A 21294-nucleotide genomic window follows, 5' to 3' on the forward strand; every position below is an offset into this window, starting at 1 on the left:
AGTCCCCTTTCTGACTTTTAAACTTTCATCTGGACAAAATAGGTGTTTCCCATATTAGGTGTTTCCCATATAGGTGTTTACCATAAGCACATCTCCTTCTCTTTGGGTGAGTTTATAGGTAAAGAACAGTCGAAAAGCTACTCATCTTGTGGCCTTATATGGCACGTGAAGGCCATAAGTACCACCGTCTCAACTTCTTTATCCATGAGACTTCAATAATTTATTTTTCTTTTGACTGTAACTTTTTTTTCTTAGAGCTTAGTAGTCTGCTTTGATAATGACCCTTTTGTTTTTGTAGTAGTAGTACTATTCTAGATTTAAATCTAAATTTGCTTTTATCTCATTTGCTAGACTCATTTTTTTCCTTTGGAGTTCAAAGCTTCAGTAATGACTTTTGGAGATTCTGATTGTCAATTGCAAGTTCATAACTTCTTTTGATACTAGGGCTAAAATAAAAAATGGTACTCTTCACATATAAAAATTGTTTCATGAAAATTTTTATATGAAACATAAATAGAACATAATAATAATAGAGCCTTATCTTCTTCTTGGATGACGATGTTCATATTTTCTAGATCTATGATTATAGTTTGAAAGACATTAATATGTTAATTTACTAAGGTTTCTTCATTCATTCGTAATATGTGCAATCTCTGTTTGAAGGTGATCTTCCTTATAGGGGTTTTGTCTTGACATATGGCCACTAATTTAACCCAAACTTTTATTGTTATTTATTTTATAGTAACCTTTCGATCTAACTTTCCAATTTCATATTTTGTGTCTACCGTTGAGGCCTAGTGACTTGGTAATCTCGCTTTAATACTATTTGTTGGGAAGGATCAGTAAGTTACGTAGTCATAAGATATAGAGCGTTCCCACGTCTGACTCTTGGCTAGTCGCCTCGCCGTCGTCCAGCACGACACGTTTCTCCCTTCCCATTCCATCTCCCTCAAGTGGGACGACCAGGAAGCCGAGTTCATCCACGCGTCCGCCCCCACTGCCAAGGTCTCGGACATACTCGACTCCGTCTACGTTCCACCAGTCGTGCTCGCGTTCCTCCCACTCAACAGAATGCTGAGCTACGGCGGCCACCACTTGTCACTTCTCGGTGTCTAAGTCACCGAGCTCGCCGGCGAGGTGTTCATTGGCCGACGGCACCTGCTTCTGGCACATCTTCAACTCGTGGTCGGAGATATGCCGCACCAGCAGCAACCATGTCATCGATCCTCCCGTCTTCGACCGGTGGTTTGTCGAATCTTGCAGCCCTCCTCTCCGGCTGCCGTTCAGCAGCGAGCGAGAATTCATTAGAAGGCCCGTGTACACTCCGGTGGAGGAGTGCGCGTTCCATTTCTCCGCTGAATCCGTGGCCAAGCTAAGGCCAGAGCCAACGCGGAGATGGGCACCGGCAACCGGATCTCCTCTCTCCAATCCCTGCTCTCCCACCTTTGGCTGTCGGTGAGGCGCGCACGCGGCACTGAGCTCACCGGTGAAAGATACGGAGTTCTTAATGAGCGTGGCACATCTGCCATGGAAATCTATCTCGCATCTTTAGCTTATCCACATATTCTCATGTGATTCGTGCTTGATTTGTTAGAGCTTCTACTGTTATATTGCATTCTGCTAGCAATTACTTTGGCTATTCATTATTGGATAAAGAGACTCAAACGTTAAATCAAGTTATAATAGATGCAAAAAATAAAGTTAATCTTACGCTATTAACCTTCAAAAATGGACGCAAAATTGTATCATTAATAAAAAAGGTTATAATAAATCGTACTGCATTGCACGGTCAAGTTGGACCGCCAATTTAACAGAATGTCGTACTGGGCCACACAGCTAGGCCAATCGATCCCTAATTGAGCCGATCAAAGCCAAGGCCACATAGGCCCAATCTAACCAGGCCCAGATTGGGCTTTTAAGACATGGCCTGTTCGGTTTGGCGTATCCCTGCCCTTGCCGCATGATCTACTTCAAGCCAAGCGTCCGAAGCTTGGACGGGGTGCAGAACATCATCCCTCCTGTTCACCGACTTAATTGGAGGAAGATGCTTGGTCCGGCCACCGCCGTCCACCTCCCACTCAGCCCACCCTCTCTCATCGTCTCGCCTCTCCTCCCGCTCCGATGCCCCGTACCTAGGAACGCCTTCCGCCCCCGCACCGCTGCCGCCCGCCCCCTCGCCTCCGCCGCCCAGCCCCCCGATCTTAGCGCTGCGGCTGCCGAGGTGGACATGTTCTGCGGCCGCGACGGCGTCTGGACCGCCCGCCAGCAGACGGTGGTGGTCCTCTGGGACCTCGATAACAAGCCCCCCCGCGGGCCCCCTTACGAGGCCGCCGTCGCCCTCCGCCGCGCTGCCGAGCTCTTCGGACGCGTCGTCGAGGTCTCCGCCTACGCCAACCGCCACGCCTTCGTCCACCTCCCCCAGTGGGTCCTCGAGCAGCGCCGTGAGCGCCATCGCCTGAACGTCCTCGAGCGCAAGGGCCTCGTCGCCCCTGCCGAATCCTACACCTGCGGCGTCTGTGGCCGGAAGTGCCGAACCAACCTGGATCTCAAGAAGCACTTCCGCCAGCTCCATGTGCGTGAGCGCCAGAAGAAGCTGGACCGCATGCGCTCCCTCAAGGGCAAGAAGCGGCAGAGGTACCGCGAGAGGTTCATCGCTGGGAACCACAAGTACGAGGATGCCGCCCGGACTCTGCTCACCCCCAAGACAGGGTATGGCCTTGCTTCGGAGCTTCGGCGGGCAGGAGTCTTCGTCAGGACGGTCGCCGACAAGCCCCAGGCTGCAGACTCGGCGGTCAAAAGGCAGATGCTGCATTCTATGACACGGGGGATTGATTGGCTGTTTCTGGTGTCCGACGACTCGGATTTTTCTGACATGATCAGGAGGGCGAGGGAGGCTGACCTGAGGACGGTGGTGGTCGGGGATGGTCGGACGGCACTGGGGCGGCAGGCTGACATATGGGTTCCTTGGGTGCGGGTGGAAAATGGGGAGGTGGGCAAAGAGTTGTTGCAGTCAGGGTGGGGGGCACAATTCTTGGATGGGGAGGAGGCGAATAGTTATTACGATGCTGATGACAACATGGAAGGATTATTTGCATCTGCTGGTTTCTATGAGGATGGTGAATTGCAGGATTTAGACGTGGTAATTGATGAGATTGTCATTGGGAATTCCAGATTGGGTGATCTTGAGATTTCAGCATTTTCGGAGGAGGAGGTTGTCGGTGAAGGAACTTTTGGGGAGGAATTTGGATATGAGGGGATTCAAAGCTTTGGATCACCAACTCCCAACAATGAATTGCTATGGGATAGCGAGGCAGAGGAGGAGGATCCATACATTTGAGTGCCAAAAGGTACTTTCAGTTTCAGTCAAATTATTATGATATATGTAGACATATTTCTTTTGTAGCCTGAGCCCTTTTGTTATTTTTATATGTACTACTTGCAAAAAGGATGCGCACACACACACGCACATATATATTGTCAAAAGACCTTAGACACTTGCTTGAGTGAAGTGAGACACTTGTGAATATAAAAATCATAATAAAATATAATTAATGATAAAAATAATCATTAAAATAAAAAGTAGACGATATATGAGTTTAATAACATTTTATATAGTCAAAATATCACCCAAAAACTTAGAATTACATACATTTAACCACTAAGATTAAGATACTACCTATGATTGTCATGATTTAAGATCACAAAACAACAGTAACAATCCAAAGGACTAGCAGTAACAATCGCAAGATCAACAATCAAGAGGGAGGCTACACCGACACAGTGCAAGAGGTGATGAAGAGGAGCAGCGGAGTTCGATTTAAGATCAAAGGCAATGACGAAGAATGTTGTCTCTACTACGGTGCCACTTAGTTGGCTGGGAGGGGATGTGCCTTCATATATATATATATATAGAGAGAGAGAGAGAGAGAGAGAGAGAGAGGGATTGCTGAGAGTGGGGAAGAGAGAGACAGGGGAGAGCAGGGAGAGATGGGGGGCAGGGGGATGGCCCTGCACCTTCAGGAGAGAGGGGGGCACTGTGGGCTAGGAGAGAGAAATAAGAGAGGGGGAGAGGGGGCCTGCACTGTCGATTGAGAGAAGTCGTCGGGGCCGACAACATCAGCAGAGGAGATCATCGGGGGAGGAGGTGGCAACTGCGTTTGTCACGTCGAAGGAGGCAGCATATGCTGTTGTATGGTATATTTGTTGTAAGTGATTAGTACCTGGATTTGGAGAACTAGATGTCTGTAGACACTATAGGACTTGTGAGTTACATGTTAGGATTTATTCCTCAAACCAGAATTTTTTTCTCCAATTTGAAGAGAAAGATCTCCCAAAGATCTAAACTAGAGAGCAAAAAGATTATTTTTTTGCTGGAAAATGGAGAGTAACTGTAGAGGATGCTAATTGATGTCTTAAGTGGCTTCAGACTCCAAATAGCATTGGTCTAAAACATCAAATACTAATGCTAAGGCTACTTTGGGTTCATGATTAGCAGATGGGTTTTCAGGAATTATTAAGAGCTATAAAAGTCTCCGGGGACTCCTATAGTGAGAAGAAGAGGTTGCTCCCCTTGTTTGTATCTTGAGAGAACTGCAATAAGACCTCAAAGAATGTCAACACTTGTTAGAAACGAAGAGTTATACCAGAACCTATTTGAGGTGGTAATGACTCGCATAAGTCAGATTGGTAGATGTAGGAAGGTGATGACTAATGTGATACAGTAGAAGCCTATGGGTTCCATGCTAATGCTTCATCTTGTTGTTTTCCTAAAAGTAATTATTATAAAGGCTGTTCCATGCTCTAAATTTTCTGTTATATGTCTTGTAACTGAAGTGAACTTTTACGTGTCTGTGACATGTTTGAGTCTTGTATTATTTGGCACTGCCAAACTTGCAGCATGTTGGCATGCCTTGATACAACAGAATATTGTATGCCTGTCTCTTCAGGCAGTGCTGAGTACAGGCTGCATGCTAAATTCTTGGTTACAACTTAAAATTGTATATCCCACTATTACCAGCTTACTTTATTAATTTTTCAGTATAAGCAGGAGCCTTTTTGTAATTGTTTTGCATGGTCTCAAAAACCACATAATACCAATTGTTACCGGCCCTACCATATAGGTTCAATATTGGACTAATACATAGTACACTGGTCATAGTGATTACTATCGGCAAGTTAAACAAATTCTGAACCTTTTTCCGGATGTACCAAGGTGTAATGATCCTACTGATCGGTTACCTACCGGTCTAATAAGTTCCCAAGATGAGTGTTGATATTCATACCTTGATGATAAGTCTGTTTATATTCACTTGATACAAGTTTAGTGACTTGTAGGTTTTGTTCAGCGCAGGAATCCTGTGCATGATTCTGAAATATGAAGTTGAAAATTGCCCGACTTGGTTGAGCTTGGTGAGAGACCACCTCGAAGCTAATAATCTCTAATCTGTTTCAAGTGTGCATACGCTAAGCAAGAAACTCTTGTTCCATCGAATGAGGTAAGTGCTCACTCGTCATTTATGGACGGAGTGCATCAAATTAGATATTTTGGGGTTTTGACATACATGTAAGTTGTATATAACAGTTGACTGCAATTTGTAACAATTCATGTGATAAATTTGATGCTTAAATCTTTTTTCTTGAACGTTCAATCCAATCATGAGATCTTTTGTTTCATAGGTCTTAGTTGCATGGACATGTTAACTAGCTGGTTGGACTAGTTAAATTTAGTGTATGGAGATTATGTTTATAACGAACATCGTATATTAGATTAGAACTTTGGATGTTTATGCTACGGATACGTTCAGATGTTGTGGGTATGGTATACAAGTTGAGGTCAGTAGCACATAGAGCTGCTGCATGAGGAGACAAAACAGTAACACTTGGTTTTTTCCTTTTTCATGTGATGGAAAGCTTTGTTAAGTTTTGGAAGTGACTTCTGCCCACGTGTGAAACACATTTGCTTTCGATGCTGCTCGAATTATTTCTTCGTTGAATGCAGAAATAAGTGCTTTGATTTGATGAGTTTTGTTTTTTGTTTTTTTTTTCTGGTAGCCATTTGCATATGATTGCTCTATGTTGTGGTTGGTGCAACTCACATTAGTTGGTCTTAACATATTTGCTTGTGAGAAGAAGAATTGAAAGTGTTCATTTGTTTGTCGTTTTTTTTTCAGTTTTATTAGATTGGCAGTCTTATCATCATAAGACATGATTAGGAGAGAGGGATAGTTACCATCTAAATTACATCTTCAAAGTTTTGGTTGGTTCAAACTACACTTCAGTTTAAGAAAGCATGTTATTGATATGATTATTATTTTCGATCAATCAAATCTAGATTATTTTCGATCTATCAACAACATGCCACATGGGCTTTTGATATGATTATTGTTTTCGATCAGTCGAGATTCGATCTATCAACATGCCACATGGCTTTTGAACCTTTAGGCATATGACACATTAGTATGATACTTAAAAGAATATATATTTTTTTTATTAAATCGATGGTTATAAGATTGATATTTTATAAAATAACATTCTCAAATATATTTTTGTTCAAAACTCATCCAACAAAGACAGAATTCTACAAGGGGTGGTACCTTGGAAATTTTTTTTTATAATATCCAATGTTTGAATCCTCAGTAATGCCTTTCTTTCCTCTTTCGAACTTGATGGATGGAATCAATTTTGTCAAATTGGAAGAAGGGCCAAATTTGATCATGTCATGTGCATCGATGCTAAAAGGTACTCATAGCTCTCGTGTGTTGATGATGTTGAAGGTAAGTAAGCCCAAAACTTAGGTTTCCTCCCACGTTAATGCATTTGATACCCTCGGTCTCTTGCTCATTAAGTTGACCTATAGTTGGTAGAGGTTATTGTTAATAGGTCTTGTCACCATTATTTTCCCATTCCCTCCTATTCGACGACTCCATGCCTCAATTATAGTTAATAGGTCTTGTCACCATTATTTTCCCATTCCCTCCTATTCGACTCCATACCTCAATTATAGTTACTTGGGGCTGGATTGGAATGTCTGTGTCTCTTCTTTCTCTCGCTAATAGTGGTGTTCTTTTTCTTAGATCAACAAGGAGAGGAGGCCATGTCGTCGGTATTTGGGTTTGTCTAATTGAGACGTGGTTGCTTACGAACTAATGTCTTTTTCTTTTTCATTTGGTAGACATTGAATATGGGAGAAGAGCAAGCAAGCGGAAAAGGAAGACTGACAAAGAAAAGAGGAGAAAGAAGAAGAAGAGCATATATTCACATTTCCACTATTTAATGGGCCGAGGAGAGGAAGATGATAATGGTATCTGTTGCCGTGATTAAATATGGAATTTTTTTTTTTTTCTGAAACATCATTATATAGATAGTTGGGCTATCATCTTCAAAAATTCTTTGAATGAGATTTCGTGTCCTAAATCTATCTCATTATGCTTTTATCGGATGATATTTTGGACAATTAACATTTGGTAAATGAGCAATGACTACCTTTTAGGTGTTAAGACTAATGAGACGAGACTTCGAGAGATGGCGGTCTTGCTTTGAATACCCCAATCACTTTGCAAGCAAACGGGGCGCGGGGCCCACATGACTTTTTTTAATGCGGTGAGGCCATTTGGAGTCGTCCACTTGTCTTTACTTACTGTCTCATCCAACTCTCCTATTCCATTCTAACTCAACCAAACTTGGCTCAATTGAACCGAGAGAGAGAGAGAGAGAGAGAGAGAGAGAGAGAGGTGTCGATTAGACCCAAATCACTCGTTGGTGCACGACCATATTCATCACCAACACTCCAAAGATTCCTATGGAAACCTCAGAAGACCACCACCCCAAACTCGATTGGGATCACAGCCTTTCGGTCTGTTCGAATCAAGCTGAGATTAATCTGCAGACGTAACCTCGAGTCAAATCGGACTTCGGTGTTGCCCTTAGTAGAATGCATTCTCGATTGAATCCTACCAATTCGCAAGTAGTGCCATGAGATCAACATGCCATGTCGAAGAGGCAAAGCGTGATGGCCACACTTGCCTGCCAAGGCGTGCGAAGGGGAAACTGCTTCCTTTCATGGCAGTGAGAGAAAGAGTAAGAAACCACGAGAGGCAATTCCAAATCAGGGCTGGCTTTTCGATTTGGTTAACGTGGGATTAGGCTGCGTAATGGTTGTTGCGTCTTCTTTCCTTCTTCCCCATCAGCACAAGGGGAGAGGCGGAGCCCAACAAGCAAATGACTTCATGGATGGATGGAGAACGTTGCTTGTATGTTTGACGGGAACAGATCGCCGAGGTATAACTGCGCTTCCACTCTATTGTGCTTAAATGTATGTGGTGGTGCTCCTCTTGGATGCGTCATAGGTGTGTTTTGGGAGCGTTTCACTGGTTGGGGGGGGAGGCACTAACTTTGGCAAAACTGGGTTCCCTCTGGTCATCAGCTTCCCCCCTCCCCGTCTGCTCTTCTTTTTGCCTCTGTCTCCTGTCCTAGGTTTTGGATTCCACAACTACAAAGTTCCTGTTGCGATAACACGACAAGCGACCGGCGAAGGAAGATTGTACTCGCATCCTCTCTTTTGCGAGGTGGAAGATGAGATCTTGAAGACGAGAAGAGAAGTAGATAAAAAAGAAAAAAATTCGATCTTGACGTGTTCTGTCTGCTGCAGTTTGGGTACCGGTTGAAGGCTATTTCTAGTTTTCTACTTCTCGAGGAAGAGCAAGAAACCGGAGGAGGAAGATTGAACCCGCATCCTTGAAAGAAGATATCTTGAACGCAAGTAAGAGAAAAGAATTCCATCTTGAAGGGTTCTGTCTGCTGCTTCTCGAGGAGGAGCCAGACACCGGAGAAGGATGATCGAACCCTCCTCCTCTCTTTTGCGAGGTGAAAGATGAGATCTTGAGGCGAGAAAGATTAAAATAAAATAAAATAAAAAATCGGTCTTCAAGTGTTCTGTCTGCTGTATTTAGTAGGAGTTGAGGTCGAGAAAGTGCAGAGGAGGGAGGGGAGGAGGGCAAAGCCGACGATGTGGAATCTAAACGACTCGCCGGATCAGATGAAGGACGCAGCTACTGATGCTGAGGAGGACAACAAAGGAAAAGCGCCGGAGACGGTGTCCACCGACAACGACCGCTGCTGCTACGACAACTCCAGCTCCTCCGCCGACGGAGACTGCAAGATATTCGGATTCACAGTCACCGGCCGCGGCCTCCAACACGTGGAAGGCAGCTGCTCCGCCGACAGCGAACCCGCCGTCATCACGCGGCAGTTCTTCCCGTTAGACGAAGTCATGGAAGCAGGCGACGTCGGCGGCGGCGCCGCGGAGAGCTCGTTGCCACCTGCGCACTGGGTCGGCGTCCAGTTCGGGCAGTCACCGCAGCGGAGCGCCACCGCGACAGAGACGGCGGTGGAGGCGTCTCAGCCCGCCAAGAAGAGCCGGCGAGGGCCGCGGTCGAGGAGCTCGCAGTACCGCGGCGTCACATTCTACCGGAGGACCGGCCGCTGGGAGTCACACATATGGTTAGCCCAATTCCCTTCTTCCTTTCTCATCTTCCTTTTTCGCTTCGCAGACATCAACGAATTCATGTACTGTTTCATCATTTACGTGCAGGGATTGCGGAAAGCAAGTCTATTTGGGTAAGCATCTGATGGATTTCGTGGTAACCTCCGTGCGTCACACCGCTTCAATGGCTTATCGCCGTCAATTCCTACAGGTGGATTCGATACAGCTCATGCTGCGGCGAGGGCATACGACCGTGCCGCCATCAAATTTCGCGGCGTCGACGCCGACATCAACTTCAATATGGAAGACTACGAGGAGGACATCAAACAGGTGAGTGCTGCTGCTGCCATAACTCGTGCAAACATAGAAGAGCAGTTCCTGAGAAAGACGATGGTTGTGGGTGGGCAGATGAACAATCTCACGAAGGAGGAGTTCGTCCACGTGCTTCGACGCCAGAGCACCGGTTTCCCGAGAGGGAGCTCCAAGTACAGGGGAGTCACACTGCACAAGTGCGGCCGATGGGAAGCCAGAATGGGCCAATTCCTGGGGAAGAAGTATGCAAATCCATCTATCTCTCTCTCTCTCTCTCGCTCCTCTTCTCTGTTTCCTTTCCCCCCTCGAAGCTCGTAATCGTTTGCTCTTCAAGCAGATACGTCTATTTGGGCCTCTTCGACACGGAAGTGGAAGCTGCAAGGTAAACTCTGTTCCACGGTTGCTACGAGTTAAAACGGAGGCTTTACGTGTGCTTCGGGTTTGCAGGGCTTATGACAACGCTGCCATTAAATGCTATGGGAAAGATGCGGTGACCAATTTCGACCCGAGCATCTACGTGGAGGAGCTCGATCCCAGCGGTGGGTTATCGGTTGCTATTTCGCAGTTTGATGCTTGGTCTAGTCTTTCTTCTCATCTAATGTTGCAGATGGCAAGAAGGAACACAACCTCGACCTGAGCTTGGGAAGGTCTAACTCTGATATCGACGATCCTCGTGGGGTCGATAAGGGTGTTGGGATGGACAGCAAGGCAAAGGTATGATGATGACCTCTGTCCCCGTAGCAACCACAATCTTCCATGCTCACTTACTTTGCCTGCCATGATCGAAAGCTGCAGCTTGCGAACAGCAGCGGTGACGGCGGTGGCCACCACCAGCAGCAGCAGCAGCAGCAGCAACGACGACAGAGACAGTGGAACTGGGGTAACGGTAGCAGCGATAGGCTACGACGCTTCGCAGACATGGCCACACCTCGAGTGATGGCCAGTTCGGCTGCAGCATCATCAGGATTCCCTCAACAAACAGCAAGGCCACATCTGACTTGGCTGTAAGAGATCTACTCGAGCCCATTGGTCCAAACTCAAAAAGAGTAAGGTCGATGCATCTTTGTTCTTCTCGACTGCAGGGAGTGAAAGTTTTCTTGCTAGTGCTAGTAAATTTAAGTTGAGTAAGAAATGGATGGATGAACGTTCCATGACTAGAAATTAATAGTTTCGACATTAAAAATAAATCATCCTAAATATTTTCCTTCATCATTTTTTCTTTTCGAAAAAGTATATTTATTATCAGAAACTTGCGTTTGTTGATATTTTTAGAACTTTTCTATATTATAAACTTTATTATTATTAACTAATTAGGTAATTCAAACTTTCTTATTATTTATTGTATGGAGATGCTAACTAGTAAGGTTTGGGATTAAATCTAAATTATTGATGGTAAGGTTTGGGTAAATTCTAAATTATTGATATTTATCATTTACAAAACAAGAAGAAGAAGAAGAAGAAAAATCAAAATCCAAGTAGTTGTGCATTTAAAGTATTTTTCATCTTCTCTGAAGCATTTCTAATTTTGTATTCTGATCTTGTTGGAAAAAAAAACTATAGTTAAGAATTTTAGAATGTTCGGTAAAATATAATATATGACCGAGCATTAATTTTCTTCTGAAAATATAATATATTCTTTGCACATATGCTATTACAATTTTTATTTTTTTTGGCTAAAAGTAAGATTGGATTCCTTGTTTCCTAATGTGGAATGGGCAATTAATGGAGTGTTGGCTTTTGGAACAACAACCAAGTAGACAATCAAACCTGCGTACAAACCAATAAAATTAATGCTGGTAAAACTTCGACTAAGATAATTCCCCAAAGTTAGTATCAAGTTGGTCAGTAGATTCTCATAATTGAAGTCAAGATGTCCTGATCTAGAGTGACCTAATTGATAGGTCCACATGCCTAACCAAGTAGTCTTTTACTACAATGTTTTTGGTTAACAACTGTCACATTAGCTTTATTAAGGAGAATGATGATGTATGCTAAAGGAGATTTAGAAAACACTTTGCGGGTGGGTTTGTGAAACCTCACAAGTCTTGTCATACGATAATAAATGTTGTGGGGTGGTGGGTATCACCATATCCCCTTTGCACATATAATTATTGGCACACGTGACGCTGTCTGATTGATACGATCTTGCACTTGTTGATGATAGTAGGGAGGATGGGCAATTTTAAATTTGATCCGATCCAAGTTGATATGATCGAGTTGTTCTTTAGTTTATGTGAGAAAACAAAGGTCCATAATCTTATACAAGTTTTCTTCTCTTGGTTTTTTTTTTTTTCCACCCCGTAAATATAAGCAACAAATGAATATGATACTATTATTAATATGGATTAAAATAATAATGATAAAAACATATTAAGATGATATCGGAGAAGGTTTTTATGTTCTAAACCCATCATACTATGCTTCCCAACAAAAAAAAAAAAAAAAAAAAAAATTCTCGATTAATTTTTAAATTTAAGCATATAAAATTATAGACCATATAGGTCGAAGCTTTTAGATGCAATGATATTAATAAAAAATTTAAGAGTAGATGTCTCTAATTTAAGAGTAGAGGTCAAGTGATCGAAACCGCCCGATAGAGGATAGTTTGAGTATTGGTGTTCTATCAGACTGATATGTATCGTCCATACTAAGCAATACGTACCGGTACAGCAAACCCTATGTTTATCTACCTAAAAAGTGTACTACATGTCCTAACTCTTAATAGTGTACCCATCTAGTAGTGTTCATAAGTTCCTAACATTTTAACAAAGTCCAGGAAATTAGAGATCGTTAAACAAAATGCACAAGCGAGCAGGATTCACGTGATTGCAAAAGATGGGAGATGGAGAAGTAACCAGTTTGCAAAAGACTATCGAGTATGGCATCTAGGAAGGCGATAGTGCATGTTGGAGGACGGTTATATTCTTCGACTCAAGTCGGGTTCACGTGATTGCGGTGGTGCTTAGGGCGGAGGAAGGTGGTAACTGATGGAGGAACAAAGTTGATTGATGTTATAAGCTACACAAGGTGGAGAAACGAAGCTTTACGCAACAGCGTAGGATGGAGAAGGCTTGTGATCGACAACGTAAGCCAAAGGAAGGCACTACACATGACGGTATAGGGCGAAGAAGGCTCATGGTAAACGACGTAAGCCGAAGGAAGACGCTGCACACAACAACGGAGGGCAGAGGAGGCTTGCAATCAAAGGCATAAGCCAAAGGAAGATGTTGCAGTCGATGGCGTATTGTCACGAACGGTCGTCGCGCACTCGCAACAACTTCGTTCAACGAACCGTTCGTCGCTTTTGCATGCTTGTACAGAGACATGGCAGCCTGTTTTACCTTGGTTTTATGTTTTTGCTTGTAAAAAGGTATGTTCGAACAGGTTACAATGCTATAGTGCGACCGCTCGTCGCGCTAGGCCGAAATGCCCCAAAATGGCTTCATTTTTGCGTGCTACGGCTTATTTTTTGCAAGCTACAACAGCACACCAAAACGTCAGCCATCTCAGCACCTTGGAACCCCCTAGGTTGCACAGGGCTGGATAGGGCTTCGGTATATTGTCGGGCGTTGAAAAATCTTCACAAGTTCGCACGTTAACTTAACGGGAACTTGCCTTCGCGCTCAGCACCCAATGACCAATTGTTTGTGGACTTGCAACTGTTCGTCTATCTTCTAAAGTCTTTGTTTTCTCCTTTCTCTCTTTTTTCTCTTGCACTCAAGGTGCTTGCTGAATTGCTTGTAAAGCTTTCCTCTTTACGAGACATCAGGACTTGTCCGTCGCTCGTTTTCAATCTAATCAACTTTTTGTTTTACAGCTCATTCGGGACTTGTACGAGGTTGCAACTAGGTTAAACCTTTACGGACGCATATGTCGCAAGGGTGCCTCATGACTTAGGCAATCCCAACTAAGTCCGAGGAGTTGGTGCAAGGGGGCTTCACGACTTAGGCAACCGCAGCTAAGTTCGTGACTTTGCCGCAAGGGTGCCTCACGACTTAGGCAATTCCAACTAAGTCTGTGACATTATGGTATCAGAGTAGACAAGTAATTCGAGCAAGCAGCGAAGAAACTTCGCAATCTCGCCATGGTCAAGCACCGTGGTGAATCGAGCAAGGCGGGGCAAGCCGGACCATTGCTCCAAGCAGTCGCAAGTGGGCTGTAAGTGCAAACTCGCTCTCATGTTGGTGGAGTCGCGTTGGAGGACTGTGGTAGCGAACATGATGAGCGAGAAGTTGGTTACTCTCTGCGAGCGGAGGAGGTATAATCTTGAGCGTCAATCGGAAAGAAGAGCCATAAGGAGAGACTCGGAAGAGTAGATGTCTCTAATCTATGCTTCAGACAGAACAACAATGATAATAAAAAATTTTAACAGATAGAAAACTATTTATTGGGTGATCAGTAACCTCAAAACTTAAACTCTATTTATACACATAATTGAGTGAATGGTAACCCTAAAAACTTAACAAGGAAAGGATTCAATAAATATAAAATCCCGATATCCGGGTTAGATTTCACATTGAACGAGGAAAAGCACTGTTGGGATTTCTGTATAGAAGAAAAAAATGTGGTGCATCTATTCTTTTTAGGTGGGGAGCAAGAAGATGATACGTTGAAGGACAACTCTCCATCCATCCACTCCGAACAGTTAAGCCATGGGGGCATTTACTCATCCCCACGGTGGTCCCAATGGGTAAATAGACACACACCGGAGTAAGAGCATCTCCAACTTTCAAGAAACTCCCTTGATTAAAATTCTCGGGAAAAGAGATCCCCCAATTCACTGACCGTGAGTGAGGTCTGCACGCCAATGACCGCTCCGGAGTCCTCTCCCGAGGCTTTCCCTATCCGGGGGGAGTTGCTTCGTTGGAACCCCTAAAGTGAGAAGGGTGGAGTGCGGTGCGGACGCAGTGTGCTCTCGTTTTCAACCCCCTTTTCCGGGCCGAAACGGGCTTGCTTCGGCGCAAGGCATCGGTCCTTGACCGCGCCAAACCGGCCGGGAATGGAAAGCGTGGGGAGGGGGAGGGGAGGGGGTGGGGGACGCTGGTGGTGTCGTAGCCTTTCTGGCGATTGCAGTCTGAACTGCCTCACGGAAAACAATAATAATGATACCGACAGCAGAGTTCTTTTGGGTGGGGAGAGAGGACAGCGGGAGAAGCCTGTCGCCGCGCGGTCCCACGGGCTGGTGGGGTGGGGTAGGGCATGGCAGGGCACGGCAGGGTAGGGTAGAGTGGAAGGAGGCTCGTAATCCTTTCTATTTCTGTGATGGAAGAGTTCAACACTTTTCCCTTCTCCTCCACCATAAAAAAAAAAAAAACCCCATAAAATTAAACAGAAGTATTAACTTTTTTGTTTAAATAATTATTTTAAATTTCACTAAAATTTTAAAGTACAAATTAATTTAGTTGACATAAATGTTAAGTTTTTAACTTCTTTATGGTCTAACATTCTCGAGTATATAACAGAATTCGAGTATCTAACCGAACTTCAACACTACAGTCTTGTGCTAGAATGTTGAGCTATTAAGAAAGTAATAATCCCCGAAGAGGATAGAGCAAGAGCTAGTCGAAAATGAAATGAATCATTCATTGTATCATGAACATGCTTATGCCTGCATCCTAATCAACATTCGAAGGAATATGTGCTTGTAAAAGATCTACGATACTATACCCCTTGCTCACCTAAGATTGATTATTAACTATTACTTGTATTTTTCCGTGCAATTTTTGTTAATTCATATGATTAGTGAATGTCTTGATTGTTGATAAGAAAATCTTGTCTTAATAGTAAATTCTGATCATACATTCATATTAATGTGTCTTATTTTAACTATGGGAAGGAAATTCTGATCATACTATATTTTAACCTTATAAAATGATTTCTCTTGCCTAAGCTAACTTGGTTAATAAGATCTCTTGAGTTAACTAGATTTGTCTCTTAATTATTACTCTTACCCAACGAACCTTGTTTAAGGTGTCAGACTCGTATTATTCTCTGGATCGACTCCATATATATCGATGTTTTGAAGAGAGAAGAATGAGTAAAGAACATATGACAATAGAGAAATAGAAAAAGAAGGATGACGAACAAAGATGAAGGAACAAGAGGCAATGGATGAAACATACAAGGAAGAAGACAAGGCAACGAAGGAGGGAGACAAATAAAGAAGAGGAAGCAAAATCATGCTTGAGGCAAAAATCATGTTCCCCATGCAAAAGGATTCACATTCACAAACCCTAATCAACAAGAAAGACTATGTTTTTGTTCTTTTACTATTTTACTAGATTAGATTGGACCATCAGAAACAGGGATAGTTCACATATCGATTCACAACTGAACCAGTATGTACTCTCCGTTTTGTATCGGTCTAAGCAAAACCTCCTTCGCTGCTCTTGCCCAGACACAGCAAATTTTGCATTAGTATTATACAAAAGAAAGAAAAAAAATCTATCCCCTAACATAGATACTCCAAAAGTATCAGCAAATAATGATATATAAATTGATCCAACTATAATTATAATTTCAAGCCTATGCAACCAATTGGTTGGAAAACTAGAATCCGTGTAGGTATGACAAAATTTACTTGGAAATACTTTTCGATCTCCGATGAACCTTCTTGGTGTTGAGTCTACTATTGAGTGATTTCTTTCTTTGACTGAAAAAGGTATCCTCCAAGAGTGAGACAAGAATTGAGGATAGGTAAAAAGAAAGCTAAGAGAGAGAGAGAGAGAGAGAGAGAGATAAATAAGCTACACTTTCAAATTATGCCTCGGGAAATACATGACCCCTTATTGATAGATGTTATGAGATGATCTAATTTTATCAACCCATAAAATCCTTTTATAACAAAGATTTCACAGCCTATTATACTTATGTTTAGAATTTCAATAAACAATGACAAAAAATAAAGGATGATTTAGACACTACGAGACTTACTGTATAAACTAGGATATAAAAACGATATAAACAATTAATATGTATCAAAAAAGATTATGAACAAGTAAATGGACAAATAAAAGAAAATTGAAAAAAAAATAAAAATCAAAGAGCAAGAAGTTCTTAAGGTTCCATTGACTCTTAGGTACCTTTACGTTCTGAAGGTAATCCAGATTACTGTTATCTCCTTCCATTAGTAAAATCCAAATCAAGTATACTCGAGCACAAACTCACACTTCTTCCACTTCCAAGCTCAAGAACAAGTTTAGAGAAAAACAAGTCTCCTCTCCGAGCTCTATACCTTTACAAGTTTCTAATGGGCAGTCTAAACCTCACAATTATAGAGGTCTATAAGCAAGGCATGCTAGACTAACAGTAAACGTACAAGAATAAGACTAGCTTACAGGAGGAGGAAAGATCTCTGAAGACTTTAGAAGCGAGGAACAAAAGCTTCTTTCTTTAGCTCTCAAGAAAAAAACAAGTTTGGAGCTTTCTCTTAAGAATATACAGTTGTAGCTTTCCTCCTCTTTTCTTTGTCTCATGTAAGATACACAAATCTTAGCTCAATGAGATCTTCCATCTACAAAGCTTGGAGATGACCGCTATTTCTAGATGTCGGATCATTCTAAATGTGTGAAATCTTCTTTTCAAAACCAAAATAATCCTCTAAATCATTATAATTTTTGCCAAATCTTGTTCGAGTAGATTTGGTCTTTTGGTGAAATAAATCTAGAAAATTCTTGAAAAATTCTCACAAATATAAGGTAACAGTAAAACAGAATCCTTCAAAAATAGTGTTTAATCTTTTGAAGTAATTGGTTTGTATTCTTTGATCATCGACATTAATCTCTACTAACTGCTTATGTTAGTAACAGATCTATTTTCAGCATAAATAATTCAAAGAGAATCAGATCCTTCAAAAACAATCATCAACTTTACTAACTTATAAAAATATCACACATCATTTATTTATAAACTATTTAAGTTCAAAATAATGAAATCTAAATTGTTTTGAGGACAATTAAACTAGTTCTGTACAATGTTTACACTAGTTTCTAATACAATGTAGATTTATTTTTTTTAATTTAATGTTATTTATTTATATTCTTAACTAGTCTATACTAAATGTTTATGTTAGCAATAAATATAACTTCAAAATAAATGCTTTACCTAAGTAACAAATACAACTTACACTAATATTCTGATGAATGGCTAGCTAAGTTTTAACCTGTAACCTTATTTGAGGATTTAATGTAACTTTTATTTGAATTTTTCTCAACCTGATTTTCAGCAATAACATTTACCAAAAACACACAAATTAAAAGTAATAAAACCTCAAATTAAGGAACTTTACATTCAAAGCCCATAGCTAAGGGCTCTTTCGAATGAATCAATCTAAATTTGAAAGATTGTCACTTGTAGGCCTTCCTAATGCAGATCATGATGGTCAAAAGTAATTCGAACTCCAAATCTACTGCATGGTGCTGTTCAAATTGTAAAATAATAACAATATAATAATAATACAAACACCACTCTGCAAGGAAAGAACTGCAAATTAGACATGTACTAAGTGCGGGGATCCTAGTTTTGCAGCAATAAAAGAAAATGTCAGTGCATGAAGGATGACCTTTCATGTGAAAAATCATTGAAAGGGTAATTGTCTTTTATGCATCCTATGAGGGTTGCTCAAAAAAATTCAAATAAAAGTTCCAAAACACAAACTGCATAGATTTAATCCTCAACTGACATTTAGCAATAAGAATGAGAATCTTTTAATATGAATTTCCGTTGAATTCTGATTGCATAGTAGCATGGATCTAAACATAGTACTATTAGGTATAAGTAAAATCCAAAAAATCTTTCTATAACAAGAATATCAGTGTACTTGCAGTACCTCGTGTTAATAAGAATGAATATACAATAGCTGTTTCGAAGATGTTGATTGATACCCACTAGGCATAATAAAAGTTAATATAACAGCACTTACAATGAGAGAATACTTGAGGATCTTGTTCAGCAGAGGTACCAGAGAATTGAGAAAAAAGACGTAGCATCACTAGTTTCCAGTGTATATCCATATGGTACTCATCGCCATAAAGAATTAGCATCCAAAAACAGCTTTCAGTGGTAAACTCTGGATTACAGGGAGCAGCATTAGAGTTTAATCAAACTCAGTAAGTTCCTGCAAAAATAACAATCAGAACTCAGTAAAAGATGAAACCAGATATTACAGAAATTTAAAGCAACAAAGCATCATCTACCAGTGTCCATGTATCAGGGCAGCTGTTTTGATTCTCTGACCACAGAGAACTTGTATCAGGATTCCTGACAATGTAGCTATGAGCTTCTGGGGTATAATGAACTGTACAACTGGCATCAACTCTCGGTAGAAACTTGTTTGCAATGTGATGAACTCCAGAAATGTAAAATGCAGCAGGCTACCATGTTATCTTCATGGAAAAGTTGGGCATCCTTTTTGTTATATATAAATTTCCACGACAATGCAATCACAGTGCAAGGTCTAAGATTTGTCTCTATTTATGATATGAGATACTAGTATTTCACAAGAGCAGGCAACACTGCATAAAACTCTGCCAGGCACTGGAAAATCCAGTTAAGAAGTTGCTCCTTTGGTAGCTCCAAAAGAAGCTCAGCCTGCATATCAGGAACAAAATTTTAATTCACCAGATGATTATTGTCAAGCCATACATTTAGAGCAATTAACTGTAGAATAAAGGTCCCTATCATGTGACTTTTTAAGTTTTCCCAAAAGTCTAGGATATGTGGGTATAGCTGCTCACTTTAATAAAAAACTAGAAACTAGAAACCAAATCCTATGTATTGATATATCCAACATTGGGGTCGTGTAAAATGATACAACAGAAAATTTCAGTAAATTAATTAAAGATGCTACAAGAATATTTGAATGATTTTAGTGATTGTAGTACAGTTTTATTAGATAAGTTTTCAGACAAACTAAAAAAATCATCACGAAGTACAAAGTTTGAGGAAAAAGAAGTAATCTGCAGCACTTTTCCTCTTTTCTGACAATGTATCTGCCAGGAGGTAGATTGGCGAAATGGACCTGCAATAACTCCTAGGGAAGTGCAAAAGTTGATACTAAAACTCCTGTTTTATTTGACCTTGAAATAAATATTTTGTGAAAATCAAGAAAGAGTGGCACATATATAGACTTAGGGATTAATATGTTTGTAAGATCTAAACTACAAGCAACCATGGGTGACCAAGAATACAACCAATCCACATTAATGAGAATACTGAGGTGTCACTGATGAGAAACCAATATTTTCTTGTTATGGAAGTTCAAAGCCTCCCAGCAAGAACAATTCAGCTGGGCCAACGAGGGTTCATGTAAATCACAAGTTTCCTATTTCTGTAGAGTTTCATGATGATTTAAATTCTTCACATTCTGTTGGAGGTAAAGGTTCTAAATTTCACACATGAAGCACTGTCACCATGCAAAAAGACATGAATGATGTTAGTAATTTTCACATGACATGTCATTAGGAATATGTTTATTCTGAGGATAGCATATCTTATTTATGCATTATAAATAATGATTCATGCAATGCAAGATTTATTTCGTAATTTATAATCAATCCTCTCATTTTGAACAGAAAAAAGAAAACACATGACAAATTTTGGGAACAGCATGGAATGAAGTTAATTGGTAACTTTGTGGCACAGCTTAAGGACACGTGGGAATACTACAACATAGTAAAAACACAGGTAGAGCAGTTTCAGGAAACCCAACTTTTATTATATGGTATAGATTTGTAGGTTTGCATTACAAAAATAATGTACAAAAATAAAATCTATATTCTTGCAGAGGGGCAAGAGAATTTCAATCAAGCAGAATTAGTTGATGATGTGCATACTTCAACAAAATTAAAGGATAATAACAATGAAATTCAAACGTAATGTAAGTAGATTGGACTAGCAGTTGCAAGTGTAAGTTCAATATATTGTTGAGGATGCAGGCCATCCATTTCATACAGATAACAATGTCAAGTTACAACAGTGATCCAAGATGACACAAAATAGCAAAGATCAAAACCTACAGGAAACAACACAAAACCAAATACTGGGCTACGACTACAAGATGATGTTATTTTCAACTCCTTATAGTCAATTGGATGAATAATTTTCCACCATCAAGCTCCAATTGGCAATGACTTCCAATTTAAGAATGTGGTAGAAAAACAATGTGATAGCATACAGCTAAAACAAACTGGCATGCCGCAATTGAACAATCAGACAAACTTATGATACACATAATCCAATTTGGACAGACCAAGATTAATTAATCAACTTATATTCTTCAATCTCATAAAATTTATTTATTTAGCCATTATATTTTATGTTTCTCAACAGGAGAAACAGAATTCTGTCAAAAATTAAACCAGGTGAGAACTTCTGGAGATTGACAATGTATACAACTATATAGCTAAATCAAATGGTCAAATGTCCCTGTTTTCTGGTGGTACTTTTGTAGCCAACCCCAATAAATTCTCACCGTTCCATCTCACAAACTGCAATCTACCAGC

At 41.0% G+C, this 21294-nt stretch overlaps 3 protein-coding genes across 12 annotated transcripts in view; 2 read left to right on the forward strand and 1 right to left on the reverse strand.

Moving 5' to 3' along the window:
• Positions 1-1955: 1955 nt before the first annotated feature.
• LOC135645617 (uncharacterized) lies at positions 1956-7441 on the forward strand. Of its 5 annotated transcripts, none has more exons than XR_010498837.1 (3): positions 1956-3347; positions 5335-5495; positions 7172-7441. XR_010498837.1 is itself a non-coding variant. In XM_065164184.1 (2 exons), the coding sequence occupies exon 1, from the start codon at positions 1961-1963 to the stop codon at positions 3335-3337; it is 1377 nt and encodes a 458-aa protein (XP_065020256.1). In that variant the 5' UTR covers positions 1956-1960; the 3' UTR covers positions 3338-3347; positions 7172-7441. The 5 variants fall into 5 exon arrangements, 2 of the variants coding, with proteins under 2 accessions (XP_065020256.1, XP_065020255.1); XR_010498836.1 differs by having other exon boundaries at positions 5346-5495; XR_010498835.1 differs by having other exon boundaries at positions 5351-5495.
• Positions 7442-7816: 375 nt separating this feature from the next.
• Positions 7817-11002, forward strand: LOC135645618 (AP2-like ethylene-responsive transcription factor TOE3). 6 transcript variants are annotated; one of them, XM_065164186.1, is made up of 10 exons: positions 7817-8277; positions 8648-8862; positions 8949-9498; positions 9590-9615; positions 9693-9811; positions 9890-10035; positions 10128-10175; positions 10241-10332; positions 10401-10507; positions 10583-11002. In XM_065164186.1, exons 2-10 carry the CDS (start codon positions 8832-8834, stop codon positions 10799-10801), a joined length of 1338 nt encoding a protein of 445 aa, XP_065020258.1. In that variant the 5' UTR covers positions 7817-8277; positions 8648-8831; the 3' UTR covers positions 10802-11002. The 6 variants fall into 6 exon arrangements, 5 of the variants coding, with proteins under 5 accessions (XP_065020258.1, XP_065020257.1, XP_065020260.1 ...); XM_065164185.1 differs by having other exon boundaries at positions 7817-8862; XM_065164188.1 differs by having other exon boundaries at positions 7817-8862; positions 8952-9498.
• A 7480-nt stretch (positions 11003-18482) lies between these two features.
• Positions 18483-21294, reverse strand: part of LOC135644763 (ATP-dependent DNA helicase At3g02060, chloroplastic-like) — a 51533-nt gene continuing 48721 nt past the window's right edge. The window contains exons 14-15 of the mRNA XM_065162651.1: positions 18988-19381; positions 18483-18908 (exon numbers count right to left, since the gene is read on the reverse strand). Of these exons, the coding sequence (XP_065018723.1) occupies positions 19280-19381 (102 nt within the window). The 3' untranslated portion in view covers positions 18483-18908; positions 18988-19279. The remainder of the gene's footprint in view (positions 18909-18987; positions 19382-21294) is intronic.

The sequence above is a fragment of the Musa acuminata genome, chromosome BXJ3-8 (genome assembly GCF_036884655.1).
Source record: "Musa acuminata AAA Group cultivar baxijiao chromosome BXJ3-8, Cavendish_Baxijiao_AAA, whole genome shotgun sequence".
In the NCBI taxonomy this organism is placed as follows: Eukaryota; Viridiplantae; Streptophyta; class Magnoliopsida; order Zingiberales; family Musaceae; genus Musa; species Musa acuminata.